Source organism: Phaseolus vulgaris, chromosome 10 (assembly GCF_051622355.1).
Source record: "Phaseolus vulgaris cultivar YP4 chromosome 10, ASM5162235v1, whole genome shotgun sequence".
Classification (NCBI taxonomy): domain Eukaryota; kingdom Viridiplantae; phylum Streptophyta; class Magnoliopsida; order Fabales; family Fabaceae; genus Phaseolus; species Phaseolus vulgaris.
Genome location: NC_143507.1, coordinates 37281733 through 37307328, shown reverse-complemented (window position 1 = coordinate 37307328; position 25596 = coordinate 37281733). Strand labels below are relative to the sequence as shown.

Genomic DNA, 25596 nt, shown 5'->3' with positions numbered 1-25596 from the left:
TGGACATTTCATTTCATGTAAGTGTGTTGGGTGCAGAACTGAATTGATATGGTGCAGGACGAATCAACCTTCTTTCATTATTACCATACAAATATGAGTCACTCCTATAATAAACTTTTGGGGTATTTCTTTTAGCATCTCCATATCTTCCCTTCAACTCCATACCTTCTTCTTAACACTGTTCAAATTATCCATTGAAAATATTTTGGATTATATAATTTGAAAACTTATCCTAAATTATGTAAATATCAGATTACATAATCTAGAATATCTAGAATACATTTATGTAAGAGAATAGTTCATAAAATTCACTAGATCGTCTATTAACATAAACGAGTAATAGACAATAACAAAGAACTTGCAAGAACAATTAAGAAACATATAGAAATTTAACTTAGTCTAACTAAAGTATAAATTAACTTTCCACAAATTGAAACAGATATTACAAATTTATATTTTTTTTTTCAGAGTGAACTTTTAACTCGGTTGATTACAACAAATTTATAAAAGGTCCTATTTATACATAAAATTATTATCAATATTAATTTATGTAAATCATCTTAGTGGTTGAAGAAGATACATGAATGGTATTTAACTTTTAAGTTCAAAAAGTTAAACCAAGCGGACTCGAATATTAGATGAAGAAGTTATAAGTGATGTAAAATAAATGGTTTGATATCCCTAATGCTCTAAAGATAGATGTATGGAGAAGACAAATAATCTAATTAAGACAAATGATATTGTACATGCTCTTAAACTATCAAATGATCTACTCATACTAATGATATAAAATCTACAATTAATTTTTTATTAAACCAATCTTCACAATATTGTTAGGATTTCAGGTGAGTTTGATTTCATATTGGGTATGAATGATTTTGAAGAGTAGAATATAAGAAAGACCATATCTTCAATGACTTAAGGTTTTGAGTTGGAGGTGATGTCTTGATTTGCTTATATGACATGGTCAAACCTTTTCAGTGTCGAAAATCTCTAGTGTTTTCCCTTAGAAGAACTTGACAAATGGTGTGGTGAACATGAAACGAACACGTGAGTGGTTGAATCTTGCATTATTAGTATTCTTTGTATCAAAAGTTTTTATGACAAGGGATTTCAGGCAAGCTTGTCTCGTGCCAAGTACATACAAGTGTTAGAATTTCAAATGAGTTTTTAAATTGCATAATTTAAAAATTCATTATGATTTATATAATTTTAAATGTATTTTCATATTACATACTTTGAAAATATATTTTGGATTATACAATTTAAAATACTCTTTTTATTATATAATTTAAAAATCCAAAAATGTATTTCATATTACATAATTTGAAAAATATTTTTAGATTATGAAATTTAGAATTATATTTTTGATTATATAATCTGAAAATACATTCTAGATAATGTAATCCATAAATCTGTAAATATAAAATTACACAATTGTATTTTCGGTAAATTGTTTATGTAATTTGGAGCATGTTTCTTATTTCTAAAAATCCAAGAAGGAGTATTGTAGACCTTTCCAACACTTTTATGGATGTATAGAAAGAAATTATGTGGCTGAAACAAAGCAATTGCGAACTCTTGGTTAAAAGCCATGGAAAATTTACATGGACCAGGACCATCTCGTACGAAAACGTTCTTGCAACGTTGGGAAAATGGCACATGGACTCTGCATTGATGTTGATGTCCAAAAATTAAAGTCTATTTGTCGTTTGCATTATTTTCCTTTTAGTTTGGTGCACGTTACTGTCTAGTTACTCTGCATTTCAACTCAATCAACAAATTAAAAAAAATAAAATTCCAAAACATGATGTGATCTCATCTATCCCCAATCTGATGAGTTAGTGTATGTTTGACTTAAAATCTGGAAACTCAAAAGTTAAATATATTTTTACTAGATTTAGTTTTTTTGATGAAGTTTTAACGTGTAAACGTATTTTTGAAGGCAATTAAATTCGTTACAAAATAAAGTCTACCCTTAGATTAAGAGCACTCTAAATAAAAAATAAAACAAAATTGAAGTTATTGAATAAGGTGTAAAATTAACGTACAGAAAATTCAAAACCTTTGGTGGAATGCATAATTAAGTAGCCTAACTATTGAATGAATCCTTATTATGTTTCTTTTGTGTACATGGACTTTGCATAAACTAAGTTATATTTGCATGAACTTGGCATTGGAACTTGAATTGAATGTTTAGTTGCTTAACGCTGAAAATAAGTGAGCACGTGATGGTCTAATATGCTATGCTATAATTGCCTCTTAATTTGCCCCACTTTGAAGTAATTGACCACTTAGAAGTAATTAACTACTGGAATTTGCTACCTAGTTTGGTATTCTTCCTCTCTCACATTACTTGCTGACTTTTCATTCTTCTCTCTCATTTTCTTCCCACTGTAATGTGGGTCTGTGTTCACGGAGAAAGTGGACTCAAAACAAAGCAATATCTACATTTTCTTCTCTCTCATATATATATATATATTGAGTGTGATATTGTCAATTTTTGTTAAAAAATTATTGATTATTTTTATAAGTTATATCTTTATTATTGTGTGTATTTACCAGACCGGTTCTTAACAAGTCTTGATTGGTTAAAAAAAATGATATATGCGAAAGATCGTTTGATGCTTAAGTCAGTCCGTTTGTTATTTAGTGGTTGATGATAATAAATACTATTAAAATGTATACTTTAGTTTGACATTGATGAACCTATTTACATATGTGTTGGGTTCTTGTGGTGATGCACTCAACTTAACATGAATATCACAATTAATTTTTGTCACTACAAGAAAATCATGAAATAAAAATTAATTTTAGAGACAAAAAGTAACTAGTTGCTATAGTGACTAAATTAGAGACCATTTTAGAGACTAAATAAAGTTTTGGTTTCTAAATTAGTTTATATTATTGTTAAATTGATATCTAATTAGCAACCAAAGTTTTTGCTACCAAATTTAGAATCTAAATAATTGGTAGTTAAAACTTTAGTTGTTAATTAAATACCAATTTAAAAATTATTTAACAATAATAGAAACTAATTTAGAAACAATTTTTTTAGTTTCTAAAATGGTCTCTAATTTAGTTACTATTGTAACTAATTATTTTGGTCTCTAAAAATTAGTTTTTATTTTATAATTTTCTTGTAGTGTGTATAGGTATGATACCAAATACAAATTCTCTCTAAAATTCATGTTTAAGTGACTTTTACCTTGCATAAACCCTAGTAGTTTCATTCAGAGAGTCTATAATTTATATATATTATTTAAAAATAAGTGAGATTGTGAATTTCTATATGGTAGACTTATTTTGAGGTTCAAAGTGAGAGTGTTAGAGTCTTATAAGTCCATTTGAAACGTTGGAAAATTACCTGATTAAGATTGAAGAACAAATGAGGGGCATGAACGTGGAATAGCCTTTACAAACAAGTTATAGCATAACACCAACACCACATGTTATTTCTTTCTATTTCTAAACTCATCAATTATAAACAACTCTTTCATACCAGATTCTCTTCATTCTTTTACTTCCTATTTAAGATTAAGAATGATAATTTATTAACCCTAATATTAAATTTAGAAAATAATAACCTTTACCTTCTTGATGTTTCTTTCCAGATTTTAACCTAATAATGATTTAAAATATTCCATATCTCATCTTTTCCATTACAATATATATTTTTTGAATTTAAGGATAAGATAAATTAAATGCTATTAGCTTTTTTTTATCTTTAAAATTGATTTTTATTTAATAATTTTATTATAGTATAAAATAGAATCTTCAGTGGAAAGTTTTTTAATGGAAAGTTTTTATGATTTATATCAACAACTATTATAATAATAACAACAACAAAAAAGATAACATTGTATTTATTACATTCAATAAGTATACTTTTTTTCATAAATATATTATTTATTAATATTATTTAAAATTAATTATTATTTCGTTGTTATATAATAGTCATGGTTACTCTATGGCTTATAATTAAAACTTTTATTCGTTATGTATGTATATTTTTTTTATCAGTTTGTCATTTAAAATATAACCATGCTTAAATTTATGTGTATTGTAAAAAACTTGGAACTATATTTTAATCAATAATTAAATAACAATTATTATAGACGCGTATTTATTATATAAATACTGTGTTGAATAGAAGAAGAAATAGTGATGTATAATACAAATTATTTGGTAGTATATTTGGAAATAGTTTTGAGTAAAAATACAAATTATTTATGATGGGTCCAAAACACTATTTAAATATCAAAATATATTGATTATAATTTTAATCCTATAAGATAAATATTATCTATAAAGGCTAAGATAAATGTTTAACATAATTCGTGATATCATATTTCCATATATAAGACTTTAATATTTCCTTTCTTATAGATAATTAATTTCCTCAATTTGTTGATTAGATAATAAAAAATCCTAATTTATAATTATAAGAAAAAAAACGATATATAAACTTTACAGAAAAGCTTAAGTATCTTAATATTAATTGTAGCATTTATTTAATCATCAAATTCAAACTTTGACTACTTGAAGGAAGTGTTTCAATTTCAAAATACATGTTCCTCTTCTCTTTTAACACACCATCTCTCTCTCTCTCTCTATCAAGCATAGCTGCTGAAACCAACCAACACAGTTTGTGAGAAGAAACACCATTCAAAATCCATGATACAACTTCATCTAGGGTTATGATTCTGAGGTGAACACACAGAGAACTCCAAAAGCTAGGAAAATTTGAAGGGTTTTTGAAGTTGATTGAAGCAGTGTTTCAACATGGAGAAGGACAACGAGGCATATCTGAAACTCTTCTGGGGGCGTTCGAATCATCACAAACTGGGTTTGTTATCGAAGAAGGGAAAATCAAGAACAATGGTGATTGTCATGGTTTGCTTTGCAGCCACTTTCCTTGTTTTCACTGTCTGCAACATCACTGTGAGTCATGCAAATTCAAATATTCAACATTGCAAATTGATGTTCTATTCTTCAAATTGAAAAACTATTTCTGTTTTTTTTTTCTTGTCACTTGCATGGAGATATATGCAGCTATTTTTTTTTTTTTATATATATGTAATTCTTATTTCTTGAATAAGTTTCAAGTATGGAATCTAAACTCAATTATTTACATGTATTAGAATCTAGGTTAGTGTTGTTAATTTCAAGGTTGATATTGAACCACATGTCATCATACCATATGGTTGTTAATATGAATGTTTTCTAGTGATAATTAAAATTATTTTAAATATGTTTTTTTGTCTTTATCTATAAGAAAAAATAATTTTTTTCTTAGTTAAACTTTATATTTGAGTATTTATATTAATAAATTATTGAAATGAATCATTACATTTTATAAAAAATTAATTTTTTTCCTAATTCAAACTTTAAATTTAAATACTTACATTAAAAAATGATTGAAATATGTAAATAATAGTGCAATACATATTTTAACATTTAATCCATAAAAAAAATTGACTGTCATAAAAAAAACTGATAAAATTTATTTGAATACTTTTTTTTAGTATAAGTATTTAAAAGTAGAAGATAGTAAAAATATAAGAAAAACACATATTTAACCCTTTACATACAAATTAATCATAGTTTGTAGAATTTTAATCGAAGAACACCAACACATAAAATCTTGATTTAGAATAATAATCTAATGAACTCCAACTCACCGGAATCACCCATTATCACTTCACTGATTTTGATAATTATGATTCTTAGAAAACCATATATGGTTGATAAATTTTTTAAAATGGCTTGTACTCTAACATGGTGATTTTTTTTTTTGTTGAAGTCCACATTTTCTCCAGGTATAGGTATTTCCATTCTAACGAAGAAGAAACTCCCCCCCATGGCAAAACAAGAGTTCCCACTTAGGTGCACGCTACCACACGTGCCACAAAGCTGCCCTAGAGACTACCCCACGTCACAGAAGCCCACGGGCCCGGCCCGCACGTGCCCCTCATACTTCCAATGGATCCATGAGGACCTAAAGGCATGGAGAGGGAAAGGGATCACGAGGGAAATGGTGGAGGGGGCAAGGAGAACGGCGCACTTCAGGGTAGTGATCGTGGACGGGAAGATGTACGTGGAGAATTATAAGAAGTCCATCCAGACCAGAGATGCGTTCACTTTGTGGGGCCTGATGCAACTGTTGAGGGTGTATCCCGGTAAAGTTCCTGATCTGGAGCTGTTGTTTGATTGTGATGACAGGCCCGTTATACCAAAGGGAAGGTTTGAAGGCCCAGATGCTGCGACTCCACCCTTGTTTCGGTATTGCTCTGACCAGTGGAGTTATGATATTGTCTTCCCTGATTGGTCCTTTTGGGGATGGTAAGTGCCAAAATCCAACTTCTCTTTCTCTCTTTTTATTTTAATTAAAATTGATAGAAAAAGATATGTTAAACCTTTATTTTTTTAAATTTTAAATCTTCAAATTTTAAAAGTGGTGTCTTTTTATTAGGTCTGTTTGTTTTTTTTTTAAGGAAAAAAGCTTTTTTTAGATTGTTTGAATGAATTCTTTTGTATTCCGAAATTGTTTTTTTAATGAGATTTTTGTTTTTCACTTTTATTCTAAAATTTCATTTCTTGGACCAAAATTCTGTTTTAGATTTTCTCTTTTAGAATATATTTTTTAATTCTGAATTTTTAATTTCAAAATAAAGAAATTTTTTGAAAATTCAAAAGTTGATTTGGAGGAGGTAATCAATTATTGGGTGGAGGAAGTGATTACCTAATTAATTCTTGATAAGTAGTTTAAATACACTTTATATCATTACAAAACAAGAAGTGATAACAACACAATTTAATATATGTTTTTTTAATAATATTATACAATCTGTTAGAATTTTATAAATATTACAAAATTATAATAGGAATTGATTTTAATCCAACATCTTTATCCAACAATTATAAGAATTGTAATGTTGATTTTCTTATAACAGGGCAGAGATAAACATAAAGCCATGGAAATATGTGCTAGAGGATATTAAAAATGGGAACCAGAAGACAAAGTGGGAAGACAGAGTGCCCTATGCCTACTGGAAGGGAAACCCTTTGGTGACTCCAACAAGGAAAGACCTTATGAGATGCAATGTCACAGAGAAAGATGACTGGAACACTCACCTATACATACAGGTTTTTTTCATTTTTTTACCATTTTTTCGCTCTGCAATTCACCTCAGAAAGGAAGACTTGTGTTTAGATTACATGTTTTTTTGGTCACAGGATTGGAAACAGGAATCCCATGAAGGGTTCAAGAAATCCAACTTGGGAGACCAATGCACCCATAGGTAAGATTGAAGTACAAATCAATTCATACAACAGTTTTTTGTATTTGTATCTCGCTGTGACATTATGATAGAATTGTTGTGTGAAATCTACATTGAATGTTGTGTATAATGGTGGTGACACAGGTATAAAATATATGTAGAAGGTTGGGCTTGGTCTGTGAGTGAAAAGTACATTTTGGCATGCGATTCTACAAACCTATATGTTAGGTCTCGGTTCCATGATTTTTTTATACGAGGCATGGTTCCATTGGAGCATTATTGGCCCATTAGAGACAATAGCAAGTGCACTTCTCTTAAGTTTGCAGTGGAATGGGGCAACAACCACACTGATAAGGTACTTTCTTACTCTCACAGTTCTTTTTATCAGCAAAAAATAGTTTATATTGACATAACATGAGTTGATAAACTATAGTATAAGTAGATGTAAATTCTAGCTCTGATTTTGTAAAGTTAAGTTAGACTTAAAATTTATTTTTCAAGATAGTATTAGAGTTATTTAGATCATATCCTAACGAATTAGACTTAGTGTATTATATGCTATTAGGTTGTTATCGGATCATTCATAAATTTATAGTTTCACTTAAATCATCATTTCCAAATGAGATAACCTTGTGATAATGGAACAGGATATGGCAAGATGTTCTTTGACCTCTAGATAGAATATGGAATGATGGAAATTTTCTCATTGTACTGTGCACAAAATTATGTGTCTTGACATCACTCAAACTTGCAGGCCAAAGCAATAGGGGAGGCTGCAAGAAAATTCATTCATGAGGGCATGGACATGGACTATGTATATGATTACATGTTTCACCTGCTAAATGAATATGCAAAGCTCCTAAGGTTCAAACCAGTTATACCTCCAAAAGCTGTGGAGTATTGTCCTGAAACAATGGCATGTGCTTTAAGTGGAACAGAGAGAAGGTTCATGGAAGATTCAATGGTGAAGGTTCCTAGTGATTCAAATCCATGCACTATTCCTCCTCCATATGATGCTACAAGCCTACAACAGTTTCTAGACAAAAAAGCTAATTCAACAAGACAGGTAGAAATTTGGGAAGATGAATATTGGGAGAGTAAAAAGAAGGCACAGTAGTACACACAAAATGTTTGATTTTATTTCTTGTTGTGATAAATGATCCTCCTTACCTTCCAAGTACACACACAAGTGATGTTGTCTCTTACCACATTCATGTTTATTCACATTCTTCTTCTTTGGTTTCCTTCTGAACCTAAAGCTTGATGATTAATGTAATTATAATTGTCTCCAATTTATCAAAACAGATTAGTTTGATTTAAAGCACTAAATGAAATAACTTAATGTTCTTTTTGCTCCTATGTCTTACTGTTTTGGCATGGTGAAAAAGTGAAATAAGAGTAAAGCTTGAAATTTGAATTGAAGTGAAAGAGAAATAAATGAGGCTTTAAATACGAACAAAATTGATTTTTCGATGTGTAAGCGATCACTGTCCGTAAGTACTTATCCGCAGTGTATTGCGCAAGTTCCTCAGGATACAACAGGAACTTCTCAGGAATTTTTGAGGATCCGAACTAACAAGTTACTCTTAAAAGAGTAAATACCCAATAGAACCCAGAAAAATATTAATTTAAAATAAAAGAATAAAAGTAAGAGGGAAAGAGATGAATAGTGCACAGAGAGTGGAGAGTGATGGGAAAGATGAAGAAAAGAGAAGGTGCGCAGTGAATGAGCGAGTTTGAGCATTCTCGTGCCTCATATTTATAGGCAAGTAGAGAAGCTCAAAAACCCACGAAAAGAGGAGAGGGAGAGTGTTGTTCTGGTGGTACGGAGGTGACGCCGGAGACGTGCTAGAATTGGTGGGAGATCACCTCAACAAAAAGAAGAATGTGGAACAAGTCTTGCAACGTTCCAAAGGTCCTTTCCAATCTCAAAGGCACGAATTTGAAAGTGCAAACGGGTGGAGAAACAGATTGCCGAAAAAAACGGAGGAGATTGGACTGCAACAATTCGTTTTCTTCTTCAACGGCATTGAAAATTAGGGTTTTCTCGCATACTCTGTTTTCGTTTGTAATATTTTCATAGGTTTTACAACAATAACTGTAACAATAATAATAATAGTAATGGTAACAGTAATGATAACTGTAATAATAACGATAACCATAACAATAATGGTAACAGTATAACAATAATGATAACCATAACAATAATGGTAACAGTATAACAATAATGATAACAACAACATGAACAATAACAGTAATAACAACAGGAACAATAACGGTAATAACAACAATAATGGTAACAGTATAACAATAATGATAACAACAACATGAACAATAACAGTAATAACAACAGGAACAATAATGGTAATAACAACAATAATGATAACGACAATAGTAATTGTAACAGTAACGAGAATGCTAATGACAACAATAATGGTAATGACAACAAAGGATGACAAAACAGATGGACTAGTCACACTTTTAAAGAAAAATCTTATGTTTTTTAGAATAAAAATTGGTGATGGTCAATATTTTATATATAACTTTATTTACATTTTTTTTTTATGGATGAGTTATTATTTCAAGTCCATACAACCTTGGCGAGCAAGTGTGTCCCATCTTGCTTTTGGCGGGCCAACGACGAGTTGGGTGAAAACGGGTTAGACTGACCCGTTTTGCCACCTCTAATTGTTGAACCAAGTGGTGTTCAAGCTTTGAAGAATCCAAATCCTTTGAAGGATGTTGAAGCCTCTGCTGTGCTTGATGTTGTTATGCTGGTTTAAGCTTTGTTCTGGGGTAGTTTATATGTTGTAATCCACCCTATGATTAAATCTTAAGCATTAGCATTCTCAATCTTTGTGAAAACAAAATGATTTCAAACTAAGTAAAAACAACCGATTGTTTTGTCGAAACAACCGATTGTTTGTACTTAGGTGTTTTGAGAAAAAGTTTGAAAACTGTTTTGAATGGTTAAACTGTTAAGTACCAAAACAACCGATTGATTCGAGGAAACAACCGATTGTTTGTTTTGGGACCATAACAAAAAAACTGTTTTCTTTGACTGAGCTTTAAATGATTTAACTGCTTACGCTCCAGTCATTAAATGCTTTGACCAATCTTTTAATGCAATTTAAGAGTAGGGGTGGCAAAGTGGGGCGGGCCATGCGGGCCGGCCCGCGGCCCGCGGTAAAAAACGCGGGGCGGGCTGACGTTTTCAACCCGCTGACCCGCATTAGCCCGCCCCGCATAACCCGCGGCCCGCGCGGGCCAACAGCGGGGCGGGGCGAGGCGGGCTGGCCCGCTAGCCCGCAAAAAAAAAAATAAAAAAAAATTGACTTGACTTGTTAGAATATAACTTTCTCTATTCATCAATTCTTAAAATTTATTCTATAGTGGTTCATTACATTACAACACTAAGGGTTCTAATTAAATCTAGTGTGATTAAACTATTTCTTATAAAATTTGAAGGTTCCTTTTAAGTGATCATCCCTTTATATTGAGACAATGATTTAACAAGACATACAGTTAATTTTATATTTTGTGAGCGCATGAAATACGAGAATCAATCTCATTAAAAAAAAAACTTTCTCTATTAAGTAACTGGTATAGACATATACATAAATTTTATATCCTGAATCCTTTGTTGCGTTTGTTCTAAGTTTGGTTTCATGAACATTGATTTCCAACCTCTCAGTAGGATTAGACAATAAACTTCTAAAAAGAATATAATAAATCATTAATTTTGAAATATTTTTTTTTTCTTTTAGATGTTTCTGCAACACTTAATTGTTTTTTCTTCTATGTTAAAAAAAAAAAAAAACGGGCTGGCCCGCAAGCCCGCGGGCCAACCCGCATGCGGGGCGGGTCATGAAAACCAACCCGCATTTTGTATGCGGGGCGGGCCAACCCGGTCCGCATTTTGCGGGCCTAAGCGGGGCGGGCCTATGCGGCGCGGGTTGGCCCGCTTTGCCACCCCTATTTAAGAGTTTGTTAAGATTTGATAACAAACTACATATTTGAATATATTCAGAAAAACATATTTAAGAATTAAGAATCTTTGACAAAGTTTTTCTAAGAGAGTTTTTCAAAGTGTTGAGATTGCTAAGTTGTTTGTGATTGATAAAAGTGCTGGAATAGGATTCTGCTTGTATTGATTTCAGATTATCTTCTGTAACAAGTGTAATCCTTGTACTCTGTTGAACAATTTCGTTTCTGTATTTACTGAGATTGGCTATGTGTTCTTGAGGTGTTCAAGATCAGCAATCTTAGTGTTGGCCAAGGAGAGTGTGTTTCTTGAGGTGTTCAAGGTCATTCTCTTGGTTGTTGTGTAAGTGATCAAGTGGTGATTGCTTAAGTGGATATCCTCAGGGTTTCTGAGAAGACTGGATGTAGCTCTGGATTTGGAGTGAACCAGTATAAACAACTGTGTACAATTTCTCTATCCCTATCTCTTTAAATTCAGTTTTGTTAATTAAAAACTGGTATAAACAACCGATTGTTTCGGTAAAACAACCGATTGTTTTTCCAGTATTGTGCTTTTGCTTTATGTTTTGAAAAACTGAATTCTTAATCAAGGTTTTCTTGAAGTATTTTTCATTCTAGGCTTAAAAGTTTACGAAAATCCTTCTTAAACAATTCACCCCCTCTCGTTTAAGGCCATATATTCTAACACTAATGACAATAGTAGTGGTAACGATAACAATAACGATAGAGTCAATGGTAACGGTATTGGTAACGACAACAAAAACGAGGTAGTTTCTTCCTGCATCCCCATATTTTTCTTCCTGCACCCCCACACCCCCACAATGTTATGCAAAGACAAAATTGTCCCTATTATTTTTTAAAAACCCTAAAATGCACTTAACAGACTCCATTCCTAAAAGTCCCAGAACTATCACTATTATTTCATCTTCCCACAGATTGCACAACCACACTTCAGGAATCCATTCCTCTCTCAGCGGCGCCATTCCATCTCATGTTTCTATTGATGGTTTAGGGTGGTGTCTTGGCAACTTGGTGGGAGAAGGGTGGTTTCTCTTGACGGTTCCTTGAAGGTAAGTAATTTTTTTGGTTTTTGGATCTGTAGTTCCATTTTTTCTTCGGATTTTCGTTTCCACAGTTCCTATGTATTATTCTAGACAATGTAGTCCAATAGTTTTACAAAATATAGAGTTCGTATTTGTTTTTTCGAATTCTGGATTATGGAATCTGCAAAACTCCCGGGGAATTAGTAAATCTACCAGATTGATGTTTCCAGTAACAATTTCGGATTGGTGCTTCTAGTAACATTCTAGATTGGTGCTTCCAGTAACATTCCGGATTGGTGCTTCCCATAACTGTGTTTTGAATCAAACTTTTATTTTTCTTAATCATGTAGATTCGCTATCAAGTTATTTTAAGGTTATAAGGGTATTTAAGCAAATTAACCTTTTGTTGCCCAGGATTTAATGAGATGAACTAGTTAACCTAATCATCCCTTGATTCACTTTGCGTATATCGAGGACTAGCAACTGTTGAGACTCGTCATTGTCGGGGTGGACATGTGTGTCTAAGCTGGTTGAAGGAGATGTATGAGGACGCATGTACCAGGAGACAGTGGACCGTGGCTGCACAAGCATATTTGCTACACCTAGTAGGTTGCACCATCTTTGCAAATAAGAGTGCTACGTCGATTAATGTATCTTACTTGGGATTATTTGTAGATTTGAGGCACACCAGAAGATACTCGTGGGCAACAATTGCTTTGACCCACATGTATGAGTAGTTGGGAGATGGTTGCTATGCGAATACTAGATAGTTAGTTGGGTATGCCACGTTATTGACATCGTGGATATACGAGCACTTTCCAATTGTTGGACACAAACATCTTAGGGATGACTATGTTGAGGATGAGTCGCGGTGTATGAAATATGTGGTCGAGAGTAGATTGTCCACACTCGCATATGTTCAGATGCAATTAGATAACATATGTATAGGTGTTGTTCACTGGATACCTTATGAAGAGCACAAAGCAATGCGTCCTTTCAAGTGAATTACATTATTTTCAGGGTACATTCGGTTGAGGGATTGTAGGCAGATGCATTTGCCTGAACGTGTACTCAACATTTTGGATATATATAGTGTATCCCTAGTCACTCAACCACCGTTCATCAAGGCTATCCCTCCACATCTGAGATTGATCGCTAATGGTTAAATTTTAATGCTAATCTCGTACAAGATGTTATTTTAGCAGCTAATGTTGGAGCCTGTGTTCCTGCATATATGGAGTGGTTTCGGTCTATTTCACACCCATATATCATTCAGATAGTTGTGGATAATCGACCTTCGGTGATTACTCTGATGGACGACGGCAGGACGGGAACGATACTATCTCTGAGCATCCCGTAGTGGTAAGAACTTATTATTTGTTTATTTAAATAATACATGCTCAGTTGTAATTAATATAATTTGTTTATCATTGTAGGATATTTGTAGAACAATAGCATCCACATTGCAGTTGATTATAGATGATGGTCATTTAACCAAGGATTCACTTGCATGGTAAAAGACACAAACAACCTTAATGCTAGCCCGATCAACCATCGAGGACATGTCTGTGTGTGCCCGCAGACGACGACACGGACGACGATGATGATCATTTTAGTTGTTGCTATGTTTTGTAATTTCATGATGAAACATTTAGTTTACATTTTTTTTTTTGAATTTGATGAAAGAACACTTTGGTTATGAAATTAGAGATTCTTCTTCCACATTTCTAGTGATTCCTAAAATTCATTAAGAATGAAGTTCAACAAACCTGGACAAAATGATTTCTATGAACATGTCCAATACAAATGATGCGATGATGATTAAAATCTGTTGGAGGTTGAGATCTTAGTGGAAAAATAGTCAATGATTGTTTAAGAGATAAACACATAATAATAATAATAATAATAACAACAACAACAACAATAATAATAAAAATAATAATAATAATAATAATAATAATAATAATAATAATAATAATAATAATAATAATAATAATAATAATAATAATAATAATAATAATAATAATAATAATAATAATAATAATAATAATAATAATAATAATAACTATAGTAATAATGATAATAATAATAACTATAATAATAATGATATATGAAGCTTGAGTTGCTAATGAATATCCTTTCTTATTTCACACATAAATAAGCAAAGAAGTGTGACGGTAACGATAACCTAAAAAAATAAGATAATAGTTTACAAGGTTAGTTGTAAATTAATTTTACCCTAATTTTTTTCAAGACTGATTGTAAAAGTTGACTGAATCAATCAAGTATTTTAATTTGTTGTTTCTTAGGTATATACAATTTATAAAACCTATATTATTTAGCGAATGTTGTACGGCCAAAAAAAAAAATTATTTTTAAGATTTAAATATATATATATATATATTTTTTTTTTAAATTTTGTTAACCTATAAATTAAAAAGAGAGAATGAGATGTTTACCTTTTTAACGTATAATTTTTTTTAACTTTAACATATAAGAAATCATCTTTTAAATTTGTATTGATATATTTAATTTATTTGAAATATATTTTATGAAACATATAATTAAAAATAGAAGCATTTTAAATGTATATTTAAGTTAAAAAAACTCCAATAATGTATCTAAAATAATAATTAAACATAAAATAAATAAGATATTATATTTTTTTTTCAATTTATATGCATTATATACATATATTTTTCTTTTTCATTTCAAAATATTTTCTTATAAGGTAATTTTATTTATAATAATGATTAGAAATAATAGTTTAGAGTGTATATTTAACTATTAAAAATTTCACAATGTTTACTCTATCTTTTAAGAATTCGACAACTTAATTTATTAAATATATTATATTTAATAAATCTGCTTTTCATATTTTTTAAAAGTTATTATTGTATTCAAAACTATTGTATTGTAAATTCACTTGTATATATGTTTTATTAAAATTATTTTTTCCCAAATTCAATCTTATCCAAACATGCTGGCAAAGTTTTATTAAAATATGATTCGTTGTTTATTTGTCTATTCAAGCACGGAACCATCGTAACATTACCTAGACTAGTTAAGGTTCACCAGTGCATTTCAATCTTGTTCGGTTCCCTTTCTCATACCCACCAATCCTTTTCTTCATATTTTGGCATTGTTGAGTGGGTTTTGCACAATCAATATCAATTTTTCCTTCATTTGTAAGTGGACATGTGATTGTGAACTTATGTAAATGCTGAATCTGAGCTACATGAAAAATGTCTCGTCTGCATGTTGTGATTTAATTATTTCATCCCACATTTTCTGTCATTGAACTGGAAATAGTATGCTAAGTTGCTTGTAGCTCTGTGTCTTGATGTCATCTCTCTGTGGGGTTGTGGTTAGTACAAGTTTTCATTTCAATCAATGGTTCAAGTGTCAAGTTTGATTTTTTTTATTCTTCATGCTATCCTTGCAGTGGGATATGAGTACAGTACTCTTGTGAAGGTTGAAAAAATATTCTTAATTTGATGTATGGTGTATCAATACGGTAGTCCACTGTTAATTATATTTTGGTTTGAATTTAAGGTGTTTGATGAATAGTTCACACCCTTCTTTTTCAAGTTCAAACGCGCCAACTTCTCACACTTGTATTTGAAATGTCTCTTTGGACTTTTTTGTATTGCATTTTATTTAGATTCTTTCTCCGGGCTCTTGAATTCATTTCTTTTTCATTTGGTTAGACTTTTTTTCTAGCAGAATCAGGGATGCAAGAGGAAGTTGTAGTGATGGAACCCCAGGATGAAGAAGAGATCCATAACTCTTTAATCAAGCTGGTTGTCTTATTGTTCCCTACCTTATCTTATCTTTTTGGTTACTGTTTCAAATGCAGCATCGTAGCTAGTGAGGTAACTAACTGTGTTGATATTGCATTACAGAGAAGTAACCCCCAAAGGCGAAGGGATAAGGTTTACGTTGGCTGTGGAGCAGGGTTTGGTGGTGACAGGCCTTTGGCTGCTCTTAAGCTTCTTCAAAGAGTTCAAGAACTGAATTATCTGGTTCTGGAATGCCTGGCTGAGCGGACTCTCGTTGATCGTTATCAAATCATGATGTCTGGTGGTGATGGTTATGATTCTCAGAGTAGGTGTTTCCTGTTCAAATAAATTGTTAAGTTTTATTATTTGGTCTATATCTACTAACTAAGTCTCAATTTGCACTATCTAGGGTGCTATAATCCAATTCTTAAGTTTTTTTTAAGGTGTGTAATTCACATGTAGGTATAATTTCTCAGTTATGTTTTAGACTGGAATCTTAAATTTACATTTATTCGAAAACATGTTACCCATTTAATCATTTTAAAGTATTTCATATTGAAGCCATAAGTTTGTTTCCTGGTCTTGTGTTTTTTCCAATCTTATTCTAAGTTTGATATTTGTAAATTGTTTCTGCAGTTTCTAGCTGGATGAGTATGCTGCTGCCTCTGGCTTTGGAAAGAGGAACTTGCATAATTACCAATATGGGTGCAAGTAAGTATTTTCTGATGCTGCATCTATTGTAATGAATCACAATAACTATTGATTATCCAAAGATATCGTATGTTCAACAAAGTTTTTAGTATTGATATATATGACTTCTCACTTTTTTTTTTCCTAACTTCGTTGTTCACTCTTTGCTTTTGACAGTGGATCCTCTGGGTGCTCAACGCAAGGTCTTGGAAATTGCTGACAGCTTGGGTCTCAATGTTTCTGTTGCTGTGGCTCACGAGGTGTCTGTCACTAATATAGGTATTTGGATTTTCCTGTAAACTTTCCTTTAGCCTATTTTATAGTCAAATTTTAAATGAATGTTTGAATTTCAATTGTTCAATTTATTTGTCTCATACATTTGTTTTTACTTACCTTACAATTTCTACTTCTCATTCTGTTTGAAGTATGTTTGGGTGATCTCACCTTTGGTAAAGGTTCTTCGCATAGAAAGATTGATTTGCAGTAATTGGATGACATCGAGAATGCTACTTCTATCTAATGTATAAACAAACAATAGGAGTGTTCTAATAAGGAGATTTTTATGGTTAACAGAATGATAGTTATTAACATTATGAGCTCTATATTTATTTACTCTTTAATTAAGATTAAAAAGGCATATGTTTTTACTTTCCAATTTTTTTTCCTAGTCTTATCTCTCTGCCATGCCAGGTGCTTTTCTGAAATTGTTGATGCATCTGGTTGTACTATTCTTCCACCTTTTAATATATTTTTATATAAAAAAATAAATTAAATTTTGGGATTTTTTAATTTAATTAGTCTTTATACTTTAGTTTCACAACTTATATATACGTACACAATCTTTCAGGTTCAGGATTTTCACCAGCAAAATCATATTTCATGGATGGAGTAAGAATATTTTCACATGAGGCTGTTTGTGTTCACATATAAAGTCATTCTCTAATCATCTGTTTTTATTTATTTTTTTAATGTATTTCCAACCAATTTGTGGGAAACCATTCACCAACCACCAACCTGCACCAAATGTGACAAGTTCAGCTTTTAACCCTTTTTTGGCTATCTATTTAGGGTGTGCTTGGATTCCCATTCAAACAACCCAAATAAACTATTGAAAGGATTACTTGGAATTGTGTTGTGTGGAATATTCTTATTTATAATGAAGAAGAGATATAATAATAAGGAACAAAATCAGTAATTAATAATGAGAAATATTTGTTGAGATATTTCCCTACTTAATATAATAAAGTCATACCTTTGACACTCTCCTCAAGCCAAAACATATGTGTTGTTAGAAATATCATTATTAAGAAAGTGAAATTTAAGTCTAACTCATCCTTATAAAATTGGCTTATAGCGAGGCTTGCACCCACTTATATATTATAATTTTATCATATCCCTAGTCGATGTAAGATCTCTAATACACCCTCTCACGTTGAGGACTGAACAGTGAGTTTGACTCATGCTTCATTGTTGTTGAATCTTCTCCTGTGAATCCTTCCTTGAAAGACCAATAGTGGTATCAAATCCGATAATTCGTTTTGGTGATTGGCTCGGAAGAGTGCGATATAAGAGTGGACCTTACGTCAAAAGTCTTCTTGGCAGAGGTTTCAGGCAAGTGTGTCCCGTCATGATGAACGACAGTACAATTAAGGGTCTTTAGTACTAGTGAGGTACTTGTGGTTAGAAATATTTTTGCTCAAGGAATACTTGTAACTGTGTGTTGTGTACACGAGTATGATTGTGTTTTTATGAATAAGAGATAAGGAACAAAATCAATAATTAACAATGAGAAATATTTGGTAAGATAATTTAATGTAACAAGATCATATCATATTTCCTAATGTAATCAAATCATATATTTGACCCAAACTTTCATCTCAACTTATACTCTCACATACTTCTCCACTTAATTTACTTTGAATGCATGCAAGCCATAAACCAAACACACTTATTTGTTGTCATAACCTGGCTACAAAACCACCCATGAGCGTTAACTCAAAAGCTTAAGCTTTAAGGATAGTTGGATATTGTTCATTGACATTGTATTAGTCTCTATGTGTGGGTTATTCAAGGGGAAATACTGGGAGATTCAGTACTAATGAGTCATGAATAAACACATACAAGAGATCAAAGGTAGCACCTTCAACCCAAACTTTAGGCAATAAGTTTGTGGGTCTTTCTCCTTATATATTGCTCATTTCTATCCATGAAAACTTTCAATACAAGGAATCTACAAACCTAGGATTTCATCACCTGCCTGTATCTGAGTCAGTCATCAAGACGAATCTGGCTCTGATACCACTTGTGGGTTCTTTGAAGGGAAACATCGAGAAGATTCAGTACTAATGTATCATGAACAAATCCATATAAGAGACCAAGAAACCAAGAAACCACCTCTAATCCAACACCTTAAGGTAGTGAGTTTGTGCGTTTTCTCGTTGTTGCTTATCTTGCTCATTTATATCCAATGTGAGATTTCCTTTGAATTCCTAATAGTATGATAAAGTAGTCAATATCATAGGATACCGGGACAACACTGTGCAAAACTTTGCCTCTTCTATTTTAAATAATTTCTGGCTTCTTGTGTTCTTTCATTATTGTATTCTCTGTTATAAGTAGTACATTCTCAATTACAACTCTCACTGACAATTTAGTATAATGCCTGATTTGTATAAGCTAAAAAATGGAAATGTAATAATATACAATTATTAGGCAGATTCTATTAATCAAATGAAAGGAAATAATAGTAATAATAGCAAATCTTGATCGGATCCCTAACAAACAGTCAAGAGTTTTATTCTTGCCACCTGCATCATTTTAAACAAGAGAAAGTTCAATTTCATAATAAGGCAGGATAGGGCATTTTCATGGTTTAAATCCAAAGAGGGTTGCATGAAAGGGCGGTCAAGATAAAATCTTTCGTGTATTCACTTTAAGCTTTTCGGAGAGTTGGTTTTTGATATTACCAATTCCTTCAATAATTCTTCTTCAGTTCTAGACCTATAAGGCTGTATTCTGATTTACTTATTGAACTATGTAAAGGGACCACTATATTTCACTTTGCCTTTCTGTTTATAATACTTTAATGAGCATAATCTGATGAAATTTAGTTATACACTCATCTTTTATTTACTTTGCCACACTTCAGTTAATCTGGATGTTAAATTTGGCTGTAATTTGCGAAGGGTATCAGCACATACTTGGGAGCTGCTCCCATTGTTCGTTGCCTTGAAAAGTATCAACCAAATGTAATAATTACTTCGAGAATTGCAGATGCTGCTTTATTCTTAGCACCTATGGTATGATCTGTTCTTTCCTTCATATTCCCCATCTGAATCAATACTTGCTTTTTAGTGACTGAATTCGTTCTTCATTATGGACAATATTGTTTTCAACAAGTTATAGGGAAACTTATAAAGTTTAATTTGATACTTGATTCTTTATTTTAAGGAGGTCAATAGGGTTAGATAACTCCATTAACTTCTGTATACTTAGGATAACTCTTCAAAAAGTACTTTGCTCATTCTCTTAGAGTGTGATCCTAATGATGAATCACAGCACATGGAGTCATCTCCTCATCTTTCTTTCAATAAAAGAGATAGCATGATGTAGATGGAAATGACTTGAACACTTTTTTTTTTCTCATTTTTATTCTTTTTAGTGGAACCAAAATATACATCCTTTTAATCTCATGTGTTTTTTTTAAAAAAAAAAATACCAAACATAAAGTAAAACTCATCTGTTCTGTTTGTTCTAATATATCTATTAAACATCTCCCACAATTTTTTTCCTTGAAAGATTAGGAGATAACTTTGTTGATAATGATTCATTTATTGAACTATATTTAAGTCATTAAAGAACTATTCATAGAATGTGATTTTCATCAATTTAGACTGAATCAAGAGTAACTATGAACTTTCTGAGTAACATGCATAGCTGACTAAAACTATTTATGCTCAATAACTGAAGCTATTGATAGAGTTCACAATTTGCACGGTATCAAATCATATATGACCTAGTGTTATTTAGTGATCAATCTTTGCCACTCCCATTCTTCAATATAAAAGTTGAATTTTAGCACAAGGCAAGATTGATTGTCCATGTTTGATTCCCTAAACATACTTGTGAGAGGTGACATGCTAGACCTTAAAACTATTCATATTCCATCACCTGACAACATACATTTTGAAAATTTGGTATATGACAGGTGGATTTTATTGAAGTAGCTAAAGACACTCATAAAAAAAGTAACACAGTGAGAGAGAGAAAAGTAGCTTATTTCCTGTTATTTAAAATTTTCACATTAATTAATATTTTATTTCAGAAAAGTTCTAGACTTTTTTTACAGATCTTGTTACATTTTTTTTATTATGTGACAAATATTATACAATAACAAACAAAGGAGCATAGTATTCTATTATTAAAGATATTGTATTGGCTATTGATTCTCAATCTCTCACTCTTTTCAATTATATTATTCAGTTATTTGTAACTTAGTATGGGCCATGATTCTGAAGGATTAAGCTGTTGTATGTATGGGTAGGTTTATGAACTAGGATGGAACTGGGATGAATTAGAACATCTAGCTCAAGGTTCTCTGGCTGGCCATCTTCTAGAGTGTGGTTGCCAACTCACAGGAGGATATTTCATGCATCCAGGTTTGCTAATATAGCTTATCTCTACCCTTGGTTTGAGATAAAACATGTGTGGATAGGTTGTGTGAATCAGATGATACTCTTTAAGCTCTATCTTTTTTGGTTTAGGAGACCAGTACCGAGATATGTCCTTCCTGCAACTACTGGATTTATCACTTCCATTTGCTGAAATCTGTTTTGATGGTCAAGTATGTGTAGCAAAGGCCGAAGGCAGTGGGGGAGTTTTAAATTTGAGTACATGTGCTGAACAATTATTGTATGAGGTTGGAGACCCAGCGGCTTATGTAACCCCTGATGTGGTAAGCTAAATGTTAGTTGTGAAGCATTGGACATTTATATCACTAGATGGTAGAATATAAAACAAAAAGGAAACAAAAAACTCACTGTGTTCTTCAACAGGTGATTAATTTTCAGGATGTTTCTTTCAGTCCATTATCAAGCTCTAGAGTTCTCTGTCTTGGGGCAAAACCATCTACTGTATCAGTTCCAGATCAACTTTTGCAGCTGGTTCCACTGGTACATATCTGAATCCTTCTCTGTTGATTCACTGAATCTACCTTTACATTGCTGCTTTAAATACTTTTTACAGGATTGTGGATGGAAAGGATGGGGAGAGATATCTTACGGAGGTTATGAATGTGTTAAACGTGCTAAAGCAGCAGAATATCTGGTATCGTTTAAAAACTTATAAGGAACACTTAGATCAGTAATCTAGTTTCATTTTTTTTTATAATTTGTGTTGATTTTACTGCTTGATAAGACTTAGAGGTTCATCTAGATTACTATCAATTAATATTGGTCTCTTCACATGCTTAATTAGGTTAGATCATGGATGGAAGAAATATTTCCTGGTCTTAATCACCGTATACTTTCTTATATAATTGGGTTTGATAGTCTTAAAGCTACCAGCAGCAATGGAAATGAGCATTCACAAATAACTAGCGAAGATATCAGGCTACGCATGGATGGCCTTTTTGAGCAGAAAGAACAAGCCCTCCAATTTACCAGAGAATTTATAGCATTGTATACAAATGGACCAGCTGGTGGTGGTGGTATCAGGTCAATGTTACTTCAAATTTGCCTCAGCATTCATTTCATTAAAATTATTAATGGCGAATTTTTGTAGTGTAGAATTATGACTCTGTTGAATTGACAACCAATGTCCTTCTAATTTGATGATTGCTGCTGAAATTGTAATTTTATAAAAATTGTTCTTCTTGCTGCTTTGGATTATCTGAGTCTGCACTTTGTATTAGAATTACAATGTTATAAAACAATCTTGATATTCAGGACTTGGAAAACACCAATTGTGAATGGAGTCGTAACAAAAAGTTGAAACTAGGTTGTTAAAATTTGAAGAGCTAGCTATGTTGTAGTTGTTATCTGCATATTGGTTCTTCATTTTGTTTTGAATGCTGTTATATTTGAGACACAGTATTGCTTCTGCAGTAGATCTTTAGTGATGTTGACATATCTTTTATTTAAATGCAGTACTGGATATAAGAAGGAGAATCTTCTACAAAAAAATTTGGTATACACTCCTCCCCATTCCTCTCTCTTGGATTTACCCACAGTGGTGTATATGCATGTACTAGGACTATACTTAAACACATGAACCCGTTAGACTCCAGTGGGCTATATCAAACACCAAATTTTGAGTAGAATAATTTGTAGAAAAGTCTTTTTGAATGGAATAAGGCTTAGTTGTTCAATCAACATTATACCTTAAGAAATGAGAACTAGGAAATTATTTCTCAAAATGGTAATGAGAAATGTAGCATTTCATTTTACTGAAGTGTTCCTTCTGTGCTGAATCAGACAATAAACTTAAACGTTCAATTAAACTTGTTATGTCTTGAAGACTTTTATTGTAATTGCAGTGCTAGTGATTTAAGTCTTACTGCAAAATTCATTAACCATTTTGCCAGAACTATTCATCATAGCTAGATCTATTTTCAGGTTAAGCGCGAAGAAGTTTTCTGGCGAACGGGGGTAAAGAGAAACACAGTGAGTCAGTCAAATAAAGTAGTTAATCCTGAATACAATCCGAGGCACACATTGACACAGGCAGCAAAACTACAGTCTGAAATTGACAAATCCTCTTCAGAATTTGCTGTCCTTGGTAGTAGTTGCTCACATTCACCTGCTCCATCAGGCCAGAAGATTCCACTTTACAAGGTAGCACACAGCAGAGCTGGAGATAAAGGAAATGACATAAATTTTTCCCTCATCCCACATTTCCCTCTTGATTATACGAGGTTGAAACTAATTGTTACACCTCAGTGGGTAAAATCAGTGGTCTCCCATCTTCTGGATTTGTCTCTTTCTTCTGATCTAGATGCAAAAAATCAAACAGACAAAAGGGTCAATGAAAATGTTATAGTGGAGATATATGAAGTCAAAGGAATCCAGTCATTGAACATTGTTGTCAGGAACATCCTGGATGGCGGTGTCAACTGTTCTCGAAGAATTGATAGGCATGGAAAGACCATTTCAGATCTCATACTGTGTCAACAGGTTGTGCTGCCTCCTTGATTGTGTGAATTACTACTATGTGGTGGTAATGGTCTCATCTCATCATTGGAGTGGAATTGAACATTGCAAAACAAGAGTGGTAAAATTAGTCATTTCAGTTTTTCTTTTCTTGTTTACAGATAGCAGCTAAGCAAATTTATCATATGAACTTTTTATGCAGAATTAATGGTATGTTTGATTTAGGAAAACAAGTCTGAAGAAACAAAAGCAGTAGAAAAGTAAATAATTTTTTAAGTTGTTTGCTAGAAGAAAATATAAAAAAGAGAAGACATTTATTTTTCTCCAATGTTTGTTTGTAAAGAAAGAAAAAGAAAAGAATTAAGGATAGTTTTCTATCTAGTTCATAAATGATTGAAAATATTACTGCTGAATTTGAAAATACAATTCATGTAAGAGGATAAAACACCGGAAAAAATATTTTGGACAAAGTAGAAATTTGAAAAACTAGAGAAAAGTTGGAGAAAGGATAGCAAGGTGCACTGAGAAGAGCACCTGCACAAGTTATATTAACTAGCAAATTACACTTGAGCTAATAAGATTAACACACAAGCTATGCTTAAATACATCAATAATTACTTTCGTGCAAAAACTAATTTTAAATATCAAAATAATTATTTAGACTAAATTAAAAATTATTTAGTAAACTAAAAAAAGTCATTAATATCTAAAATAATTTATATTAATAAAAATTTATAAAATACTTTCTAAATTGATATCTAATCCATAGCTATCAAATACTTACTATTTTATATTCTAAATTAATTTTTATTAGTCTTTTAGAAACTAAATTAAAATCTAAAATATTAGTAACTAAAGCTTTGATAGCTAATTTAGATATCAATTTAAAAATTATTATATAATTTTTTATTAATAATAAAAACTACTTTACATACCAATATTTTTTTAGTTTCTAAAATAATATCTAATTTAATTAATATAGTGACTAATTATTATTTTTATAATTATTATTTAATAATTTTCTTTTTCAACAAAATCAACCTTCTAAACAAGTTTCTACACAGAAATATAAGAAACCCTTACTTTAATGACCTGGTTAAGAGACATAATATCAATAAGAACAAATTAATTAAATATTTAAAATGCACAAAAGAATTCACAAATACTTTACATTTTACTATTTTTTCCTAAAAGTTATATTCCTATATAATTAAATGATAAGCATGGTTAAGAAAGAAGTTTAAATATCACATTTGAGAGAGTTAAAAAAGAAATAATCAAAATCAAAATGTTATTTTATGATAAGTTGCTCGAGTTCATTCATACTTAATGTCCTTAATAAATTCCACTTAAAATACCTAGGAAGCATGAGCATGGCTATGCACAAATAGAGAAATTGTATAAGAAATTATTAATGATTGTTTTTTTATTTTTATTATTTAAGGAATTATGGAACAATTTTACTTCTAAGAATTTATATGTTTGGACTCTCTAATTATATGACTTGTACAATTTTACTACATACCCAGTTATATAATTTTTTAATGGATATAATTTACACAGTATCACTAAAAGCTTATGATAAAAAACAAATTTATAGAAGTGGAACGTGACTTTTGCTAATCAAAATTTATTTTAACCTAGCTCTATAGTTAATTCACAGATT

At 31.5% G+C, this 25596-nt stretch overlaps 2 protein-coding genes across 10 annotated transcripts; both read left to right on the top strand.

The window, feature by feature from the left end:
* Nucleotides 1–4493: 4493 nt before the first annotated feature.
* LOC137819239 (uncharacterized) lies at nucleotides 4494–8634 on the top strand. Its single transcript, XM_068623026.2, has 6 exons — nucleotides 4494–4944; nucleotides 5807–6345; nucleotides 6957–7149; nucleotides 7240–7304; nucleotides 7428–7638; nucleotides 8038–8634. Exons 1-6 carry the CDS (start codon nucleotides 4786–4788, stop codon nucleotides 8398–8400), a joined length of 1530 nt encoding a protein of 509 aa, XP_068479127.1. The 5' UTR covers nucleotides 4494–4785; the 3' UTR covers nucleotides 8401–8634.
* A 6702-nt stretch (nucleotides 8635–15336) lies between these two features.
* Nucleotides 15337–24311, top strand: LOC137818637 (propionyl-CoA carboxylase). 9 transcript variants are annotated; one of them, XR_016516338.1, is made up of 14 exons: nucleotides 15337–15498; nucleotides 16037–16113; nucleotides 16216–16417; nucleotides 16729–16803; nucleotides 16960–17061; nucleotides 17630–17670; nucleotides 19968–20081; nucleotides 21326–21440; nucleotides 21546–21736; nucleotides 21837–21953; nucleotides 22027–22107; nucleotides 22332–22496; nucleotides 22929–22968; nucleotides 23397–24311. XR_016516338.1 is itself a non-coding variant. In XM_068622171.2 (14 exons), the coding sequence occupies exons 2-14, from the start codon at nucleotides 16045–16047 to the stop codon at nucleotides 23970–23972; spliced, it is 1962 nt and encodes a 653-aa protein (XP_068478272.1). In that variant the 5' UTR covers nucleotides 15337–15498; nucleotides 16037–16044; the 3' UTR covers nucleotides 23973–24311. The 9 variants fall into 9 exon arrangements, 6 of the variants coding, with proteins under 6 accessions (XP_068478272.1, XP_068478273.1, XP_090152668.1 ...); XR_016516337.1 differs by having other exon boundaries at nucleotides 22263–22496; XR_016516339.1 differs by having other exon boundaries at nucleotides 16021–16113.
* The last annotated feature ends 1285 nt before the right edge of the window (nucleotides 24312–25596 follow it).

Bases quoted from the DNA above. Each gene is read 5' to 3' on its own strand.
- LOC137819239 (XM_068623026.2), top strand. From the start codon at position 4,786: ATGGAGAAGGACAACGAGGCATATCTGAAACTCTTCTGGGGGCGTTCG. The intron at 7,150-7,239 runs GTTTTTTTCATT...TTTTGGTCACAG, and splicing joins ACACTCACCTATACATACAG to GATTGGAAACAGGAATCCCA. The intron at 7,639-8,037 runs GTACTTTCTTAC...TCAAACTTGCAG, and splicing joins GCAACAACCACACTGATAAG to GCCAAAGCAATAGGGGAGGC.
- LOC137818637 (XM_068622171.2), top strand. From the start codon at position 16,045: ATGCAAGAGGAAGTTGTAGTGATGGAACCCCAGGATGAAGAAGAGATC. The intron at 16,804-16,959 runs GTAAGTATTTTC...TGCTTTTGACAG, and splicing joins AATTACCAATATGGGTGCAA to TGGATCCTCTGGGTGCTCAA. The intron at 22,497-22,928 runs GTCAATGTTACT...ATTTAAATGCAG, and splicing joins GCTGGTGGTGGTGGTATCAG to TACTGGATATAAGAAGGAGA.